Source organism: Diceros bicornis, chromosome 19 (assembly GCF_020826845.1).
Source record: "Diceros bicornis minor isolate mBicDic1 chromosome 19, mDicBic1.mat.cur, whole genome shotgun sequence".
Taxonomy (NCBI): Eukaryota; Metazoa; Chordata; class Mammalia; order Perissodactyla; family Rhinocerotidae; genus Diceros; species Diceros bicornis.
Genome location: NC_080758.1, coordinates 12341238 through 12363161, shown reverse-complemented (window position 1 = coordinate 12363161; position 21924 = coordinate 12341238). Strand labels below are relative to the sequence as shown.

The 21924-nt window shown below is 49.9% G+C and overlaps 1 protein-coding gene across 2 annotated transcripts in view; it reads right to left on the bottom strand.

The window, feature by feature from the left end:
- Positions 1 to 19218: 19218 nt before the first annotated feature.
- The window catches only part of B4GALT5 (beta-1,4-galactosyltransferase 5), a 67481-nt gene continuing 64775 nt past the window's right edge, over positions 19219 to 21924 (bottom strand). For both annotated transcript variants that reach the window (XM_058562494.1, XM_058562493.1), the window contains 2 exons: positions 21517 to 21618; positions 19219 to 20273 (listed from right to left, as the gene is read on the bottom strand). In XM_058562494.1, coding sequence (XP_058418477.1) covers positions 20126 to 20273; positions 21517 to 21618 — 250 coding nt within the window. In that variant the 3' untranslated portion in view covers positions 19219 to 20125. The remainder of the gene's footprint in view (positions 20274 to 21516; positions 21619 to 21924) is intronic.

Below are 21924 nucleotides of genomic sequence, written 5' to 3'. Positions count from 1 at the left end.
AAGAGCAAGTGCAAAGGCCCGGGGGCTGCTCAAGCCCCAGAGCCTGCCATAGAGCAGGCCTGTCTGGGTAGACTCTGCTCATTTGGGTGGCGGGTTCCCAGGCCGCACACAGTTGCTGGCTGAGAGCCCTTGAGTCATCAGGAAGCCATATGGTGTGGACAGGGGCTGGGCTAGACCCGACCACACAAAGGCCCATTGACAGCTGGAGGGGAAGGGCAGCCCAAGTGGCTGGTTCCCCTTGTCCGCTCCCAGGAAGCTCTGGCTGGGAACAGTTGAAATCTGGAGCTTCCCAGGAGACTCAAGTTTCCCAGGGTGGGTAGGGCAGGGGTGGGCAAGAAACACAGGCGGCCTGGTCACTTAGACAGACAGGGCCGCTGTGTAAGGGCTTCGAGGGCCCACGGCCCCGTTCTAAATCCAGCCCGCCCCTCGCTGGCTGGGCGACCTTGGCCGGGTCATCCCACTCTCTGAGCTTCGGTTCCCCATCTCTAGAATGGGGTGAAAAACAGACCGACCTTCAGGGATGGTGTGGGGCCTCCTGGGAGACCATGGGAACCAGGCACGACCCTGTAGGTGCTTGATGGCAGGTGGTCAGCTGTGGTGGTGGCTGTAGTGTCGCCGTGGTGGCTGACTGTAGTCTCAGCTGCAGTGGTCGGCTGTGCAGGCGCACTGTGGTCAGCTGTGGTGGTTGTCTATGGGGGTACGAATGATGAAGACCGGCAGGGGAGACCGGTTTGGGTTTCTGGTTCAGACAGCCTGGGTTTGACTCAGATCTCCTGCTTTCCAGCTTGGGGCAGGTGTGATCTCCCTATTCCATGCCTCAGTTTCCCCATCTGCAAGACAGGGATAACGAGAGCCTCACACGGCACCATGACTGTGAAGCACCCAGCGTGGGGGCCTGGCCCTGAGGTTATAGGATGGTCCAGGGCTTCCGGGGGCAGCCTCAGGAGGGCAGGTGGGAAGTGTGAGGACATGCTCCCCACAGGCTGATCACAGGAAGGGGTTCTGGAAAGGCCCAGCTAAATGGCTAAGATGGCAGAGCAGGGACACGGAGAATGCATCTGGGGTCAGCCCGCTGGGTTCCGGTCCCCTCTAGCTGTGCGTCCTTGGGCAGGTTCCTAACAGGTGTGTGCCTTGGTGCCTTCCTCTGTGCAACAGGGGTCAGGGCCGTGGGGCGGGTGTGAGGTCCTGATGAGAGAAGGCCTTACAAAGAATGGCTGTCAGGCCGAGGCCCGCTTGACGACACAGAAGTGAGAGGCTCACGGGAGCTGGGAGGTGAACGGGGCGGTGAGCAGGGCCTGCAGGGGCCCGTGCTTGCGTGAACACATCTAGAAGCGCGGCCGCGGGCTGGGGGAGCGCGTCTCAGGCGGGCGCAGCAAGGGCACAGGCGCTGAGCGCGGGAAGCCCGCGTGGCGGCCGCAGTGGCAGTGGCGCCTGGAGAGGTCCTACCGGGAAAGGCGGCTGGACCCAGATAAGGGGGAGCAGGCAGGCGGAGATAAGGGGCGTGGACTTCGGCCTGGGGCGACAGGGAGCCACGAAAGGCGTGGGAGTGGAGGGCCAAGCCCTGGGTCCCGCGAGAGGGGCCTAGCGAGCATCCTGCACGGCGCAGCTTCCTCCGCACCCCCGCCACCCGGCAGGCGCTCCGGGACCAGGCTCTGAAGGAATCAGGGAACCCAAGGCGCACGGAAACCAGCCACGGAAAGCAGGCCCTTATCTTGCCTTTCTCCACCCACATGGCACCGGGTACCTGGAGCGATTTAGAACTAGTTCTGGAAGAAATTACGGCAGCTAATATTCGCAGAGCAGCTCCGGGGCGCGTGGTCCCGGGCAGAGCCCGGGGCTAAACAGACCTGGCCCCTGCTGTGGGTCCCCACTCCCGTGACAGACAAGGAACCGCACACGAGTACGCTCGACTCATTCAGACAGTTCGGTGCTACGGAGTAAACAAGACAGGAGTGGGACAGAGCGAGGAGCGGGGTCAGGGGCCTCTCTGGGGACCTGGTTGGGAGGGGAGAGTTGAAGGACCAGCGCAGGGAACAGCAGAGGGACAGGCATGCCAGGCAGAGGGACGGGCAAGGGCGAATGTCCTGAGGTGGAGTGAGCTCAGGGAGATGGAGGAGCGGCAGGAGGCCAGAGTGGCTGGGGTAGAGAAAACGAGGGAAGAGAGGGGCCCAGACCCTGCAGGCCTGGTGTGGGGCGGAGAGGGGCAGGTGCAGTGGACCTCTGCACCTCTGCAGGGTTTTGAGCAGGGGAGTGGCGTGATCTTATTTGCATTTTAAATTCTCCTAATCAAAGGGCTAACCTTTGATTAGGGCTAACCTTTGATAATAACCACTATTATCATCCCCATTTTACAGATGGGGAAACTGAGGCTCCAGAGTTTTAATAATTTCCCTTAGGTCACACAGCTCCTAAGAGGCAGAGCCAGGATTCAACCTCAGCCTGTCTGTCTCTGGGGCTTGCAGGGCTGGAAGGACATTGAAAGGCACCTGCTGGACCCAACACAGGTCCCCTGAGTCACCGGGCTGGACTCAGAACTAACCTTTAGCAGCCTGGAGCCACCCTGGGGAGGTGTCCTCAGAGTCTGCCCTTGGCATCTGCCCCAGTGGCTGCCAAGTGCGTTCACGCCCTTTCTACTCCCCAGGCAGTTCTGGCCACTGCCACCTGGGCCAAACGCCCCACAGAAGACTGGGTGACAAGCTGTCACCAGATCTGCCCTCCTCCCTTTGCTGTGTGGCCTTGGGCAAGCCCCTGGCCCTCTCTGGGCCTGCCACGCACCTGTTGTCTGGCCCAACCCCCATGTCTGCAGTGCCCCTCCCTTTGCACTGTGTGGATTCCCGGCCAACTGCTGATACCGGGTCCAGGCTGGAGGGCAGAAGGGCAGGACAAATAAATGCAAGTAATGGAGAACCCCCAGGGGCCCCCGAGCCCAGACTCCTGTGGGTGCGGCAGAGGCCAAGGTTGCCTCCTCAGAACCCCAGGGGCCCAGGCCCCACCCAGATAACACGACCAGAGAAGAGGGAGACTCCTGCGGCAGAACTTGACTTCTGTAAGAGGAAGGAAGGGAGGGAGGAAAAGAGACAGAGGAAGGAAGGAAGGAGGGGAGGGAGGGAGGAAGGAAGGAAAGAAGGAATCATCTCACTTAATCTTCATAAGGACCAATGATGATGATGATGATACCCATTTGGCAGATTAGAAAACTAAGACCTAGAGAGGATATGTCCTTGCTCCAAGTCCCCAAGCCAGGAAGTGCAGAGCTAGGATCAAATCCAGGCTGACTCATTCCAGAGCCTCTTTTACTGGGCCTGGCAGCCCCTCAGACTCTAAAACTTTCATTTCCCCCCCAAAAAAGTGTAGCACTCCAGACCAAGCCTCCAGGGGCCAGCCAGGCCTTGTTGTGAACCCTGGCGGAGGCAGTCTTGGTCACTGCAGCCAGGTGGGCCTGGTGGAGCCTGGTGGCCTCCTCGGGGACAGTCCGGGTAATCACAAACTGAGGGGTGTCGGCCATCACAACTGCCTCCCTGGTGGAGCCTGCTCTGTCCCGGGGACTCGTGCCACCCAGGACGAGCCACCTCAACATCCAAGTCACCCGGGGCCTGTGTGGCCCATTTTGGAGATGTAAAAACGGAGGCTCAAAACGTCCCTGTAACTCGCCCAACGTCGCACAGGGAGAGAGGGGACACCGTTGGTGATGCCCACGGAACAGGAGGCCTGGCGCCGTGTCCTCGCTCCAGCCCACTCAAGGACATCCTTCCAGCGATTGCCTTGCTGATACAGCCTCAATTTCTCCCTCAGGACCTCTTGTGTTGAAAAACATAGAACGCGCTCCCTCGACCCCTCGTCTTCCCACAGCGCCCCGTTCCTCCGTCCCTGCCACATGGCCTTTCCACGCTCCCCGACCCACTTCTCACCCCACCAGGCTGCCACTCTCTGTGTCCCCAGATGGCTCTTGATGCCAATCCTTGCTGCCAAGTCCAGTCGTGGTCACCTCTCAGCAACCTTCTCGCAGAGCTCCATCTTTGGACCCCCACCCCACCCCCAGCCCCATCCTTGGCCACCTCACTCACCCCGCGGCTTTAAATAAACACGTGCGCGATGAGTCTCGCGTGCCCATCAGCAGCCGCCGGCGCTCCTGGGCTCCGGGCTTGAACCCCTAAGTGCCTACCTGAATACCCTAAAAAGACATCCGATCCCCCCAAACGCCTATCCCGCCCCCATGGCCACCCCCAACCTCCGGTCTTTGCTCCTCGTGACACAACACCCGGTAGCTCAAGCTCCAAAGTCACTCGATTCCGCCGTTTCCCTCACCATCACCTCCCAGATCTGTCCTGAGTGGTCCACTTCTGTCCAACTCCACCGCCGCCACCTGGCCCAAGCCGCCACCGTCCTCGCCTGCAGCCTCCTTGCCGGTCTCTCTGCTGCCACGCTTGCTCCTCACAGCAGCCAGAGGGAACTTTTAGGAACGTCACTGAAAACATGTCACTTGCCTGCTGAAACCCTCCAGGGGCCTCCGGCTGCCCTCCCCCAAACTCCCAAGTTCTCACCACAGCCTACGAGGCCCTGTCTTGCCTCTTCTCTCCCTTTCAGCCACACTGGCTTCCTTTCACTTTCTCCAACAAGCCAACTTCTTTCCTGCCTCACGGCCTTTGTCCTTGTGCTTCCCCCTTCCTCTAACTCTTTCCCCTGGTCTTGTCATAACTGCGTCTTTCTCTTCTTTTAAACCCCAGCTAAATAATCACTTCCCCAGAGGTCTCTTCTCTGACCATCCAACTGAAGGCGCCCCACCCTGTGACCTGGTCGCTCTCAACTCCAACTCCCTGTTTCTTTCTTTCATAGCTCTGGAAGTCACTCATTTATTTGTTTGCTTGTTTATTGTCTGTCCACCCCTCCTCTCCAGAATGTTGGTTCCATGAAGGCAGGAATTTATGTCTGTCTGGTTCACTGCTGTACACAGAAGCCAGGTACACAGCACAGTGCCTGGCGCATGGTAGATGCTCAATATTTGTTGGATGGATGGATGGATGGATGGATGGATGGATGGATGGATGGATGGATGGATGGCTGGATGGCTGGATGGCTGGATGAAGGAGTATATGAATGGATGGATGGACAGATGAGTGAATATATGGATGGATGGATGGGTGGGTGGATGGATGGATGGATGGATGATGGATGGATGGCCAGATGAGTGAATATATGGATGGATGGATGGATGGATGGATGGATGGACAGATGAGTGAATATATGGATGGATGGATGGATGGATGGATGGATGGATGGATGGATGGGTGGATGGGTGGATGGATGGATGGATGATGGATGGATGGACAGACGAGTGAATATATGGATGGATGGATGGATGGATAAATAGAAACCATAAAAACAAAGCTAAACTTCACATTTAATCATGCCACTCTCTCACTCAAGAGCTTTCCTTGGCTCCCCACTGCCTATCGAATAGACAGCAAACTGCTCTTTGTGACAGTTAAATCTTCCTGAACTGGTCCCAAATAGGATGCTCACTGCATCCCCAAATGATTAAAACAACATTTATACTGAACCATCAGGAAGTGGATCAGCTTGCTGTCTGCCTCCCCCACCTGGCCACGAGCCATCTGAGAGCAGGCTCTCTGTCATCTTCCTCTCAGTATCTCGGCATTTAGCCCCGGTCAGCATCATCAGAGAGGACTGATGAATGAATACACGAATGAGTGAAAGCAGCCCCTCTGTGACCCAAAAAGCCAGCAAGTGAGAAGGCTCTAGAGCAGGAAGCTTCAGACCCACAGAGCTGAACTTTTCCAATTTAGAATATGGGGTAGTTTCACTGTTTCAGGTCACTGCTCCTGGTCGGGGTTTCAAAAGTGTGCAAAACTGGGGCTTTGCGGTGACTGGGACATTTGAGACCTTCCAGAAGTCAGCCTGGCAGCATCTCCAGAGGGGATGATTTGAATGTTGATGACCAGCTCTTCCGATCGTAAGAGCCTCACAGTGTCAGAGGAGTAAAAATACCCTCCCACGAAATTTCGACCAAAGCGGCGACGGCCCACTGCCGCAGGAGGGCAGGTTCTTGGGACTTCGTGCTGTCATCCTTCTGGCCTTTGCCCACCTGGCAGGCCCTTTCAGACTTGACTCTCGGTTTGCAGGTGGGACGGGCGCAGATCTGTGAGGGAGGAGACGCGGCTGGGTGACCTTGGGTGGGGCCCTCCTCTGAGTCATCACCTCTGGAGAATGGACTTGTCGCCACAGCGTGGCCTACACTATTTTTATGGTTCTTCTAATTGGTCCCCATCTTTGGTGGGGCCCCCTGGGAAACAGACCCAGAGACAGAGCTTCGCAGGCAAGTGGTTTGTGGGCAGAACTCGCACGGACCCCACCTGTGAGGAATGAGAGCAGCAGGCGGGGCCGAGGGAGGCGCTGGGCTGGGATGAGGTCACCAGAGGCCTTCGCAGAGCTCTAAAGCTGGGACGGCCCTTCTGAGTTGTCCCCCATCAGGGTAAAGGGACAGGGACTTCAGACCTACACGTCAACCAGACATTGGATATGGGTGCCCCTGGGGAGGGGCATGGTCTCAGGCTGAAGGCGAGTCCCAGAGAGGGCTGACTCCCACACTCCTGAGCTGCGGGACCACAGTGTCCACCACGGTCCCCTCCTCTTCACCTTCACCACCTGGAGCCAGCCCACCACCTGGAGCCAGCCCACCACCTGTCACCTGGACAGCTGCCTTAGGCTCTTCCCTGCGGTCTCAGCCTCCACTCTTGCTTTTTTTTTTTTTTTGTGGTGAGGAAGATTGGCCCTGAGCTAACATCTGTGCCCATCTTCCTCTGTGTTGTGTGTGGGATGCCTCCACAGCATGGCTTGACGAGCAGTGTGTAGGTCTGAACGTGCTGAACCCCAGGCCACGGAAGCGAAGTGGGGGAACTTAACCACCACGCCACTGGGCCGGCCCCACAGCTTCCACTCTTGACCCTTCACCAACACCAAGTTCATCACCAGTAGCCTAAAGCCAGGAGGGCTCTTCCAGTGCACAAATCGGATCACTTCACTCCGTTGCTTAAAACTCTCTAACGGCCTCCCAGTATACTCAGAAGATCCCAGTTCTTCACCGTGGTCCACAAGCCCTGCATGAGTGTGCCCCACATCTGCCTGTGAGGTCTCTCCCCCTCCTTCACCGTGGGCCTTCTCTCTTTCTTGAGGCACCTCTGTTCTACCCCAGGGCCTTTGCACTTGCTGTTCCCTCTGCCTAACACTCCTTCTCTCGGATCTTCATGGCTGATGCTACATCCTTCAAGTCTCATCTGAAATGTCCCCTCCTCAGAGGGTCTTCCTTGACCACCTAATCTAAAGCAGTCCCACATCCCAGGCACTCCCTCAAACATTGCCTTTTTTTTTTTTGTGAGGAAGATCAGCCCTGAGTTAACATCCGTGCTAATCCTAATCCTCCTCTTTTTGCTGAGGAAGACGGGCTCTGAGCTAACATCTATTGTCAATCCTCCTCCTTTTTTTCCCCCCAAAGCCTCAGTAGATAGTTGTACGTCATAGTTGCACATCCTTCTAGTTGCTGTATGTGGGACTCGGCCTCAGCATGGCTGGAGAAGCGGTGCGTCAGTGCGCGCCCGGGATCTGAACCCGGGCTGCCAGCAGCAGAGCGCACGCACTTAACTGCTAAGCCACGGGGCCGGCCCGACGTCGCCTTTCTTTTAAACCACTTTGCACTGTCTGAAACTATCTTATTCCTTTATTTGTTTACTTCCTATCTCTTCCCACTGGAATAAACTCCAGGAGGGCGGAATCTTGTCTGCCTGTTCGCTTCTGTTACAGGGACGGGAGCGGAGCTGTGATGAAAGCTCGTAACTGTGACTAAAGCTGTGACTAAACCAGCGACTAGGGCTTGTAGGCGTGATCTATTTTTGAATGGATTGATAAATATTTCCTGATTCTGTGATTATGTCTCCTTACTTACTCCTAATCTTGCTTTTTACTTTTTGCCTTAATCAGATTTTCCAGGATTTATCTATTTTATGGTGCTTTTTCCCCAAAGAATTATTTTTTAAAGAAAATTTCATTTATCATTTCTAGTCTTTTGTTGTTTTAATTTCGTTAATTGCAGTTTACCTTTAATTTCTTACTCCTACTCTTTTTTAAATTATATTTTATATTTTCTTAAGTTAAATACTTAATCTATTTGTTTTCAATTTTTTTTAATAATAAAAGTTCATAAGGCTATAAATTTCCTCGGCAGGCAGCATTAGCTACATCCCTAATGCTTCGGTATGAACAGTATCTACTTTTTATTACTCTTTAGTCTAGATAATTGGCCTTTCAGTTTTGATTTTCCTCTGATTCAGGGGTTATTTAGAAGAGCAGCTCTTAATTTTCAAGAAGAATTTGAGGTCTCTTATGAGGATTTATTCTTAATTATATTGGATTACAAAATAAGAAGGGGGCTTGGAAAAACCTCTATGGTGAATCTTGACTTGGCCACTTACCAACTCTGACTAGACCAAGTTACTGTGCCTCTCTGAGCCTGTCTCCTCATCTGTAAAGTGGGCCCAATAAACAGTGGCTAAAGAGTTTCTATATGGGGGGACCTGTGGCCACTGGGTGGAAAGTGGGGCTAAGGCTCTTGTCTTGAAGCCACCATTGCTTAGCAAACTCATTGTCTTTACTTATGTTGGATGTTTATCTGGGGTGGCCTTGGAGGCATTGAAATTATGGGGAAGGGACCAAAGGCACCTCCTCCAGCCCTGAGCCACCCCCTGGTGCTACCACCAACCATCATGATAACACCCCAGGCCTGACACGAAGCTCCTGGTGTATGACAGACGCGAACGCTCCCTCCTAACGCGGCACCCATAACGTTACAGTAGAGCGGGGGTGAGCTGTTCCCTTCACGATCATAATCGCTGAGTAATGGTTCGTATCTACCATCACATGCGAATTAGCTGCGAGGATGAACTGTTAGGGGTAATTTATGCCGCTTGTGAAATGAATTCTGCTTGTTGCTGGCAGAAAACTTCCCTGGGACGTTCCGAGCTGTGCAGCCCCTTGAGGAAGCCCTGTGTCTTCTCTCAGGGCCCCAGGCACACCTCTGCTCTTTGCCACCTCGCCCTGCCCCATCAGCTCCCTACTCCTGCTAGACGTGGCGCTCACAGACGCTGTTTGATTTATTTCCAGACAATGGTGGGTGGCTTGGTGAAGTAGCCACATAGTTTGAAAGAGGTCCCTGCTTTGTGGGAGGCTGGGGTAAGGAATAGTGGGGAGTGTGGTGTAAATCTTCTGCTCTTAATTCTAGAAAGAACAGGGACGTGGAAAGATGCTCTGTAGCCAGTTTCCACTTCTACAAGCAGAGCTCCACAGCCTGGGGAAGTCACTTCACTTCTCAGGGGTAAAGTGACTCCTTCACGGTCTCCTTCACAGTCAGATAGAGAGAAATCAGAGCCAACACAGGGGTGGGCCACATTTCTGTAAGACGGACAAACTGCAAAGCAAAGAAGTCTGAGTAGGAACCTTCCTTTCTCTCTTTCTTTTTTTCTTTCTTTCATTTGACAAATATTTGAACACCATCTATTGCCAGACACCTGGGTGGTGAGGAGAGCTGACATTCCTGCCCTCCAGAAGTTTCCAGTATAGAAGGGGAAGGATAGATAATAAGTCAGTGAACAAATGAACAAATAGATTCATCTGGTGATGTGGTGACAAAAAATTACACAGGACTGGATGGCCGGCCTCTTCAGACCCCGTGATCACAAGAGGGCTCCCAGCAGAGGGAGGAATAAGGGAAAATCCCCGAAGCTGATGTCCCCAGTGTCAGCTTGAAACACACGCCAATTATTCACTTACTACCCTACACAGGACGCGCCAGGCTTAAACACAAAATTTAACCTTTTGTACTCTAAACTGTATTAATTGGGCAAGAGGCTGGCAAAATTTTCCTGTAAAGGACCAGATAGCAAATATTTTAGCCCTTGGGGGCTGTCCCTAGTCTCTGTCACAACTCCTCAATTCTGCCGTCGTAACTTGAAGCAGCCACGGATGGACGGTATGTAAACCAATGGGATGGCCGTGTTCCAATAAAACTTTATTTACAAAACTAGGCAGCTGGCTGGTCAGAGTTTGCCCACCCCTGAGTTAGGCTAAAAATTAATAGAAATATGAATGGTGAAGGAGGATCACAGAACAGGGAAGGAGTCCAGGAAAAATAAAACCAACAATGTGTACTGGCTGGTTTATCACCGTGAACACATAACAGCAATAACATGGAAGGAAAGCAAACCACCACCAAGAGAAGAATGGGCCAACAAGCCAGGCTCTGTCAACACAAAGGAAAAGGAAGGGACACCGAAGAGTGACAGGTGACAAGGAACACGGAATAGCCAGCCTGTCAAGTGAAGAAAGGACACACCACAGGAAGGACTTGCTGATTACAGTATTAAACTGTACATTCTGTGATCCTGTGACGTGGCTACAGAGACAATAACTGGAGATTGAGCGCAATGGGAGACGGCGTTTTTGTGTCTGTCATTCTGTCTGAACAGATGATCAAAAACAGAATAGATGGAAAACAGCTTCTTTTTTTTTAATTTACAAATTAATTCAACAAATATTAAATAAAGGCCTACTATGTTAGGGGCTACCTAACATAGCAACGAGATTTAAAGTGGGGATAATGGCGGTTCCTACTGGATGGGGTTGTTGAGAAGTAGAATTTTACTGTTACAATTTTTAATTGTGGTAAATTTACCACCTTAACCATTTTTACATGTACAGTTCAGTATTGTTAAGTATATTTGAAACCAAGCAAGAAGAGGTTAAAAAATCTTCCCCGGGCTAGAAGAAGAGAGCAAAAACTTGGAGATAAGCTTTGCTAACTGCAGCTGTGCATATTCAGCATCATCAACTGTTGTTTAAAACTAACCAGGTCTTTTTGTCCCTCCTTAGGATAGGAGTGAGCTGTCTTTCCCAGAAAGTCAAGATTCAGCCTCACAAGGCCAAACGCAGGCTGAAGATGAAAACTAACCAGAAAAGTCCAGACAGTCAAGGGAAAGAAATTCAGTCTTCAAGGTCAAATGCGAGCTGGTGGGAAGGTGCCAGCCAGCACGTCCACATGCTCCCCCCTCCCCTACCTAAAACCCCAGCACCTGCTCCCCCTCCCCAAAACCCCAGCACCCGCTCCCCTCCCCTACCTAAAACCCCAGCACCCGCTCCCCCTCCCCTACCTAAAACCCCAGCACCTGCTCCCCCTCCCCTACCTAAAACCCCAGCACCTGCTCCCCCTCCCCTACCTAAAACCCCAGCACCTGCTCCCCCTCCCCTACCTAAAACCCCAGCACCTGCTCCCCCTCCCCAAAACCCCAGCAAATTTGAGAGCTCTCGTCTCTTGGCTGACGTCACCTGAAATAAAAACTCTTTCCTTGCCATAAGCCTGGCGTTCTAGTTTTATCTGGTCCCTCTTGTGTGGCGGGTAAAGAACCTGTGTATGTATCCGGTAACATATTCACACTGTTGTGCAACCAATGTCCATCTTGCAAAAACGAAATTCTATAATCACGCCATTTCTCCCTCCTCTCAACCCCTGGCAACCACCATTCTACTTTCTGTCTCTATGAGTTTGACCATTCTAGAAACCTTGTATGAGTAGAATCATACAGTATTTGTCTTTTTGTGACTGGCTTAGTTCACTTAGCATAATATCCTCATGTTCTGGCATGTGTCAGAATTTCCTTCCTTTTTAAGGCTGAATAATATTGCATCATCTGTATATACCACATTTTACTTATCCATTTATCTGTTGATGGACGCTTGGCTTGCTTCCACCTTTTGGCCTTTGTGAATAATGCAGCTATGAACATGGGTGTACAAATATCCCTTCAAGACTCTGCTTTCAATTCTTTTGGATATTTCCACCCAGAAGTGGAATTGCTGGATCACACAGTAATTCTATTTTATTAAATTTTTTGAAGAAATACTGTTTTCTATAGCGTTTGCACCATTTTACATTCCCACCAACAGTGCACAAGGGTTCCAGTTTCTCCACATCCTTGTCAACACTTATTGGAGGTAAAACAGTTTAGAACTGAAATCCTAGCTGCACCACCTAACATCATATATACTATGAAGTGGGTTTTGTTTGTCTTTTTTCCCAACTAGAACGGAGAACAAGGACACTCTTTTGCTCACTCTTCAATCCCCAGTACCCATTCCAGGACTTGCACATGGTAGGACCTAAGATACGATGTAGGTGCTTAAATATTTGCTGAATGGACGAAAGGCTGAACCTTCTCAACTTGACAGGTGAAGAACTAAATGAGATAAGATAATGGATGTAGAAAGAGCCAGACACATCCAGCTCTGAAGCCCACTTAGGAGCTATGCCCTTGGTAAAGTCACATTTCTCTGATCCTTGCTCTTTCAGAAAAGAGAGGTGACAATACTTTCCACGTAAGGTCATCATGAAGGGCAAACGCAATGACCTATGTGAGTTACCCGGCACAATACCTGACCCACAATAGGTGGGCAGCCAACGGAGCCTATTCCGTTATAGAGGCTTCACTGTAAAGCATCACATAGAAATGGAATGTACTCAATCCACACACTCAGAAGAAGTAACTTGGAGCCCAGATTTCTAGTTACTGGCAAGATCATTGGTATTTCTATTTAAAGAATAATCTTAACGGAACTAAATACAAAATAACATCACAAAGCAGAAAGATGCCAGAAGATCTTTTTGCCTATCATTTAGGGACTTTTCTTTTTTCACACTTTTTTGGTTCTAAATCCATTGGCCAATAAAAACGTAGTTGCAGGGTGATGCGTTGGTCACGGCTGGAGTGGATGGTCCAAGGCTGCTCTCAGCAAAAGAATTTGGTAATTCTGGAGATAAGACTTAATATTGGAAAGATACTAAATCCTCCCAAATTAATATTTCAATGTCATGTCAATCATAATCCTAGATTTTTTAATAGAACTGGACAAAATAAATCTAAATTTCACTGGATTAATATATAAAAATAACCAAGTAAATCTTGATAATAAACAATGTTGACGTTATATGGATGTGTTCACTTGGACAATTCAAAGAGCTATTCACTTATGATTTATGGAGTTTTCTGTCTGTATAATCCACTTCTAGAAAAGCTTACATTTAAAAGGTTGGAGGAGGATATGGAAGATGGGAGACACTTGTCTTATGAAAACATACTATAGGGATATAGCAATATAAATATAAGCCATGTAAGGCAGAATGAGACAGCCCCGTGGAACGGAAGACTCTTGCTACAGAATTTAATGAGACATGGTATTTCAAATAACTGGGGGAAATTATAGATGATAATCAATACTGTTGGGACAATTAGTCCATTCAGAAAAAAATAAATCTGGACACCCCTCACTCCACTTTCACATCACACACAAAATCAGTTCCAGGGGATTAAAGAGAGAAAGGGTATGGCCATGCATAGACGGTAGAAGGGTTAATTCACACTGTCTTTTTGTGGGACAATTTGGTCTGTTCCATCATTTAAAATGTGCGAACCCTTTGCCCCAGCAATTTTGCTTCTTGGATTCTCTCAGGTTGACCTACTTACATATGTGCATGCAGACTAATACTTGCAGCTGTGTTCTGGGGTGCGTATGACGTGATAGCGGAAAACTGGAAACAACTTCCATGTCCATCAGGAGGGGGAAGAGCTAAATAAATTACATCCATCCATACAATGGGTTACGACATTCGGCCATTCAAAGGAGTAAGATAGGTTCATTCGTTCAATCAATATTTATTAAGCACCTACTAGGTGCCAGGACCAGTTCTCGGTGCTGGGGATAGAGCAGAGAACAAAACAATCTCTACCTTCATGGGGACTACATTTTAGTGGGGTGGACAGTCAATGAACAAAGAACCAATAACAACATAGGATTCAGAGGAAGAAATCTTGAGAAGCAAAATAAAGCAGAGTGAGGGATGTGGTATTCTAGCCTGGGTGCCCCTGCAGTGCCTCTCGGAGGAGGTGACACGGAACTTGATTTGAGGAAACTCTTCACTCATGGAGAAGAGGTCTCCAAGATATATTAAGACAAAAAAACAAAAGGAATAACAAGACAATTCATGTTTTCTAAAAGGTACACGTCTTGATCTCCCTATACATACACGCAGGTACATAGATACAGGCATAGACAAAGACACCAGCCACACCGCCAACATTAAAGGGAGAGAGATCTAGAAGTTTTTTTCAGCAAGCATGTACTCATGTCTTACTTTTATAATAAAAATATTTGTGAACTGCGTCTGTGAACAAAAGCTCTTAAGAGCACAGATGCAAAAGAGAATTTGGATCAGAAGCGGCTTATGGGTTCAGAGCACTTACCTTGGGGAAAAGCGACCTGGTGTTCGGATCCTGGCTGGCTCCATGTGCCAGCTTTGTGACCTCAGGCAAGTGGTGGCTTCTGTTCCCTAGCTCTGGGGCAGCGGTTCCCAACCCTAGCGATTTTGCTCTCCCCAGGGTCATTTGGCAATGTCTGGTGACATTCTTGACTGTCACAGCTGGGGAGGAGGGGGTGCTGCTACTGGCCTTCACAGCGTGGAGGCCAAGGGTGCTGCTCAACATCCCACAGTGCCCAGAGGCCGGCAACACCCCCCGCGCCCCCTCCCCGTACAAAGAACTATCCCGCCCCAAATGTCAAGGGCCGAGGTTGAGCAACCTCTACTCTAGAAAAAGAAGCAACGTCTATCTTGCAGGATTGATGACTAATTGTGTACAATGTGCTTAATTAGCACAGCCCCTGGCACAGAACAAGCCCTCAATAAATGGGAATTACTGTTTTTACGACTGGACTTGCCCCAAATTAAAAAAATTTTGAGTAGGAAGATAGTGGTAGTACAGGAATCGATTCTGCTGAATTCCAATTCTGGCGACTTGCTGGAAGGGATCCACGACCTTTTTAGCAGCAACACGGGTCTTCACGGGGTGTTTGCCAACGAGAGATGGCATACGAAGGGCTCCTAATTCCCACTGAGTTTTTTCTTTTTTTTGAGTCTCCTCCCCTGCCACTAGTTCAGGAACATTCCTGCTGGATTATCCCTCGTCTCTTGTATACTCAGCTTTCTTTCTCGGGTGGACATCTCCCTATGGTTCAAAAACACACTCGGCTTTCCCTTGTTGGAAAACCAAAGTCAAAACCCTCTCTGAGCCCCACATGCTTTCCCAGCTTCCAGCCTTCTCTTCACCCCTTCACGTGCAAGTCAAGAGACGCCGGCCCTCACTGCTGCCTCATTCCCTCCTTTCTCAGCCTGCTCCTGTGTGTCCCGATCCCCCCAGTTCCGCAAAACGGCTCCTGCCACATGACCAATGTCCTCCCCCTTGCTAATCATTAGTTCTCCCTCTTCGTCTTGTATCACTTCTTTGCTGCATTCAGTGCTGTTGACACTCCCTTGAACATCTCTCCCCTTGACGTGCCTGTCCTCTCCACTCCCGCCCTCCTCCCACCACTCTTCCTGCCTGCCTTGCTCTCATCCTGTTCTTCTCCACTGTTTTAACAAAGCTCTTAGAGGCTTAGGCCAAGGCCACTTTCTCTTCTCCCTCTGCTTCCTGCTCTACTCAATCTCGAAGCAATCTCATCCACTCATAGTTCTTCACTTACCTCCTACACCTGGAGACTCACAAATCCACCAGTGGTCCCAATCGTTTGTGTCGCCAAACCAGAATACGTACAACTGCCTATTTGCCATTTCTGCTTGGCTGTCTCGAAACCCCCTGAACTCAACTCACTCACACCTGATCTCATGATCTTCCTCATGAACCTGGTCCAATTCCAGCGCCCCCGTCTCAGGGAACGGCCTTGCCATCCAAGCCAGTAGAGAAGCCAGCAGCTCAGTGGACTCCTCCATCCCAACAGCAGTCCACGTCCAGGTCCTGTATTACCTCTCAGCATCCCTCCATCTCCTCTCCTCCATGCTAGCCGCTCTCCATCTCCTCTCCTGCATACCAGCCGCCCTCCATCTCCTCTCACCCACGTTGCATCCCTCTGTCTCCTCTCCTCCACGCAGGTATCCCTCCATCTCCTCTCCTGAATACCAGCCTCCCTCCATCTCCTCTCCTCCATACCAGCCGCCCTCCATCTCCTCTCCTCCATACCAGCCGCCCTCCATCTCCTCTCCTCCATACCAGCCGCCCTCCATCTCCTCTCCTCCATACCAGCCGCCCTCCATCTCCTCTCCTCCATACCAGCCGCCCTCCATCTCCTCTCCTGCATACCGCACCCACCCCCCAACTTGACTGCACTCAACTGGTCCTCCTACTTCTCCTTTGCTTCTCTACAACCCCCCATTCTCCCTGCAGCTGGAGCCATCTACCAAGATTACTGTCTAATCACATCGCACACAGCCCTAGCTGCTGGAAACGCTTGAACCTGTTGCTCTAAGTATAAAATCCAAACTCCTTACCCAGGCCCACAAGGCCCTGCACCGCATGGTCTGCCCCCATCCATCTCCCCAGCCTCACAGTGCTGCCCGCCTTTGCCCTCTTTCAGCAGCACTGGCTTGCTGTTCCTGCAGCTCACCCAACGCCTGTCAGCGACACCTTCCGCACCACGCACTTGTGCCTATGGGTATCTCTATAGCACTTGCCTTGGTTGTAGTTTTAATCATACCCTCCACCTGGGGCGGGGAGAGAAAAGGACAGTAAGCTTGATGAGGCCACTGACCTGTCTTATTCTGCTAATCATTATAGCCTTAGCACCGGGGCACAGAACTGCACACTCAAATATTAGTGACTGGTCAATATCCAACAAATAGAAGTTAACGATTGCCATCTCCGAACAGAATCAGGCAGACAGCAAACTCAGGACTGGCCCCAGAGGACCTTCTGGAGCCAGGCTCCATGGACCACCCCGCCCCCCCCTCCGCCACCTCCCCTTGCCCAGGGGAATCATTGGACTTGATGGGCATCACCAGAGTCAATTCTTGAATGAAAACCAAGTGCGGGAGGATGTCTGGACAGCAAGTGGGTTCGGTGCTTTTGCTACATCGGCTGAGTCTTCACTGAAGGGCCTGGGTGCAGGGGTCTTGCGGGCAGAATCTCCCTCAGGAGCACCCAGAGGTCAGCCAAGCAAAGTGGAAGCCAAGTCACTAGAAGGAACACACAGGAGCTGAATTCCCAAGGGGGAGGAAAGACAGCCCCCCACCCCTGAAAGCCCACTGTCCAAGACAAAGAGACGACCACCAAGGTTTGGTTCTTGAATATGTATTTTTTACTGAAAAAATCATTCATAAATTAACATACAAAAATGTACAAACACATGAGTAAATAATGTAATGACAAAGGACTATTTTTGTGAAAAGTGTTTTTTTAAAACATCTTTAGATTTCAGTGCAAAAATGTACCCCTGGCACCTCTTAAAACATAAGAGCAAGCTCAAAAAAATGTAGTGATGGAAAGCAGCTAGCTACGCTCAATGCCATCGTCACCGGTGAGTGGATACAATCGACACATGTGGCTGTTGCTCAGCTATTAACGTCTGTGGTAGGAGCTGTAACGAGAGTCCCTATAATGTCAAAATGATTCTTTTTGCAAATAACTACCCCCGCCCCACCCCCCAAAAAACAGCGTGAAAGGCAAAACCTTTCCCTGCACGCTGCAAAGACAAGACTCATTTAAGGGGTCACCTATCAGTAGCCTCAAAGAACTTCAGCTGCCAAAATATGCACAAGGTCACATTTGGTTCTTATTGGTCTTTTTTTTTTTAACGTGAGAATTTCACACCATTAACAGCGGGCAGCTGTATGTTTTTTTTTACGTTTCCCACACAATACTCAGTGGATAAATGAGTAACAGTGCGCAGTAAGACTGCACACTAATAAACTTACACATGATTGCAAGCTAACTGAAGTGACCCTACTTCAAGCAATGAAGAGAGACCCTTCCCTCTGTCCTCCCAGGACCATCTTTTTAAAATCAGGTGTTAGCCTTTTGCCAACATTTTGTTCTCGGTGGTAAATATGTTAATGAAAAAGCTTCCCACAGGATCATTTTACAGCACTGCCACGAAAACACACATCATCCTTAACCAAGAATCAGTCTGTCCTGGCAAATTCTTCCAAGTGACACCATGGTTTTGTCACACTGAAAGCAGCTCACAGCCTTCAGTGACAAGAGAGAAAAAGAGGAGAAGGAGAAGAGCAGGGAGAGCAGTGGCCAGCACAGAGGCCTGGGGGTGCGGGGCGGGGGAGAAAAGGGGAAGAATCTTTATTGCTATGCACCATACATCAAAAAAAAACCAAATGAACTTCTGTGTGTCAAGTTCCCTCGTGAAAGTATTTTAAAGCATGAAATGCTCAAAACTTTTAAAACATATGATACGACTTACCAGCATTTTCAAGGGCAGGAGCCTGCTCTCTCATACGAGCCGATAAGAGCTTTGCAATGCATTTTTATTTTCTAAATACCACTCTATTCTTCAAAAGAACAAAAACACGAACGAAAAACAAGGCCTGGCCAATCACTCCCACGGCTTGTGGGGATCATATGTCCATGGAACCCACACATGCAACGGAAAAAATCCCAACCCACACGTATGTACACAAATATACCCCCTACACACACATCCATGTAAACCATGAAAATTAAGGAAGTTGAAGGCAAACAAGGCAATTGAAAAAAATATGAAGTACTCTTCAGCAAGTACTCCTAATCACCATGTATAAATATGTTTTACGGAAAAGGAGGGACAAACTGGCATTTTTCAGAATTCTGCAAAAGCCAACTGGGGCTATGAGTTGAGGGATCTGGTTCAGGGGAAAATAGAGGCACAGACTCAAACACAATTTAGAATCTGACTTCAGAGAGCACACGGGGCTGAGAGCGCTCGGGTTCTCCCTCGGTGGTCTAACCCTGAAGCTCTGATTGGTCTAACCTGGATCCCACTGACCCACAGAACACGAGTGTCACCTGCCCTCCCGCTGAGTTCTTCATAATTCAAGGCTCTTCAGCTCTATGTCCTAGTTAACAACGTGGACAAAGAATCTTTCCAGAAACCGAAAGGGAAATATTCAGAGGAATCACTGAAGCTAGTCGGTAATTTAGGCACAGGTTTCAGAAATTGTGGCCAAGTTCCATAAGAGAAAAAAAGAAAAAGAAAGAAAGAAGAAGGAAAAACCAACACCCACCCTCTCTCTTTATGATGAAAGGACAAGAAATAAAGCCCGGGGAGCAGGGGCGTGCAGAGCCCCGCTCTACAGCAGCAGCCTCCTGTTAGCAAAACAGCAGGACACGAGAGCACACGCCCCGCAGGGAAGAGAGAATCCAGAGCAAGGTCACGAGCAAGACTTTCGGGGGAGGAGGGGCAGAAGCAGTTAGTGACCAGTGACAAAGACTGGACGCTTTTGTTCTTTTCGGGAAGTGCTCTATATCCACTCCCTCCCAAAGCGACAGCCATCTGGGAGATGAGATCTTCCACTGCATTTTAACTGAGTTCCCGCACGTGCCAACCAAATAAGTGATCTAATGTATAAATCCTCAGTTTGAATTGGAGCCAGCTATAAAATTAAATTTAAAAAAGGCATTTTACATGGCTTATTTACAATTATACTTCTTCAAGAAGTGATTGTTATATGTCTACTTATCTTCCCCAGTCCCTCCCCTCCACCCTCCATCCCCACCCGAAGCAGGTAATTTTTAAAAAAAAATGAAACCAAGGAGAACAGCAGAGACGTAGAAGAACGGTGTGTGGAGTTGCATCTGCTCTTCCTAAGACTCAGCTGCCCTGGGGTGGGTTTGCCTCTTTGCTCCAAAGGCCATTCGCAGGAACAGGCTCCGCGGCAGCTCACAGTCCCGGCTCTGGATTGTGGCTGAGAGGGGACGGTGGGGTAGGAGACGGGGAGAAGAGCAGCAGGACAGACGTCTGTCTCGTGGAAATAGAAAGTCCGTCCTGATGAAGGCCGTCCCAAGCTCGCTCCCTCCTCCCGGCGGGTCGGAACGTGAAGGCGTTTGTGCGTGTGCTCTGCTCACGTTTGTTCCTTGACCCTGTGATCCTTCATTAGATGCCGCATGTCTCCTCTCTTCCGGGTGGAGCCCCGAGACATCTCATCAGGTCGCTTTCTTGGTGGCGGTGGGTAAAGCAAACATATTCTCCCCTCATCTCAGTACTCGGTCACCTGAGCCAGCTCGGGTGTCAAGTTGACGGTAATGTTTTTATACAAGGCGTCGTACGTGATGTTCGCAAAGTAGTTCAAGTTGTTGAGGCCGTCCAGCCCTTGCCGCTCCTTGGACTTCCTCAGCAGAGCATACCTGCGTAAGCAGAGAATGGGGAGGCCTGAGCGAGGGTGCCAGCTCCTCACGACAGAGGACAGACAGGCAGACCAGGAGGGGACACAACCCATAACCCAGGGCGGTCAGCTTCTCCACGATAAACATGTTGTTATTATTATTAGCAACACCTCCTGTTTCATGCCACGTGCTTTATTTACTACATTATTACATTTAATGCACCCGCCTCGTAAGCAAATGGGGAAACCAAGGTTCACGATGTTAAATGGCCTTATGTCAAACATAAGGCTGTTCCCCAAAGCCACAGAGTGGGGAAGTGGGAGGCGAGATATTAAAAACATATCAGACAAGAAAGATCAGAGTCTGTATTCTGTGCCCTCTCCCTCCCACCAACACAAAGTTCACGCAATCAGAATCGGCTGTCTAGAGAACAATCCTCCCTCCAATTAACAACAGACAAAAAGAGCCACTCCTGAAAATGCAGAGGTGTCACTCCGTCCACAGGCCCCGCGTAGTCCAATCTGGAATTTCCCTATTGACAGTAAAGAGGGTAATAAAGCAACAGCAACCACACACACAGAAGCCCAGGGACACCACTCCAGAACCGGAGCCTGCAGAAAGGCGGCTGCCTCTGCTGTCACGCACTGCATGTTACACAGAGACCTTTATTCCAGTGGATTTTTCTCCAACTCCCTGAAGGCTACAGAAGAGACTACAACGGTTAAGACATAGAATGAGTGATTTCCTTAAAACATCTTACTATCAAATTTTTCACCAATAGTCTGATTTCACTCCCAAAGTTTGCCTCACGGTTAAATTAAAATATATAGGGGCCGGCCCCGTGGCGTAGCGGTTAAGTGCACGCGCTCCGCTGCGGCGGCCCGGGTTCGGATCCTGGGCAGGCACCCACACACTGCTTGTCAGGCCATGCTGTGGCGGCGTCCCATATAAAAGTGGAGGAATATGGGCAAGGATGTTAGCTCAGGGCCAGTCTTCCTCAGCAAAAAGAGGAGGATTGGCAGATGTCAGCTCAGGGCTGATCTTCCTCACACACCCACACACTAAATAAAATAAATAAATATTAAAAAAAATAAAAAAATAAATTAAAAACTAAAATATATATACAGGAACTATAAAACAGCTGTCAGAACAGGACCTCGGAGTGGGGTGTGGAGTAACACGAGGGGTTGTAAGATGTTCTGGGACATCTGGAAATGCAAAGTATAGAGGATATTTGTAAGAGGAATAAATAAACTGCACCAACCTTCCAAGAAACTGGACTTCTCCCCGATGGTGATGAGGAATGGACTTGTACTTCCCTGTGTCACCTTCCGGCCTGCTCACGGAATAGCCTGCGTTCTGTACTCTGTCCAAGACAAAGAGAAGGGGCTTTGAGACCACATGATCAAGTCCTACAGGTGACCAAACCTACGCCAAGGGTGAGAAGCCCCACGGTGAACGACAGAACTTCTTCTGCATCTGATTATTCAAGTTGCCTACCCTATGGATAAATTCATGGTTTTGGAAAAGAAGTCTACAATAGAAAAGAGTTCTGAGAAAGAAAAGAATTCAAAATCCTCGAGTGTAAGGTCTGACGTGGATTCTCAGTGACAGGCACAACACAAGTGTCCCCAGCAGGCCAGCTTGTTTGGCTCCTACCAAAAATACTGTC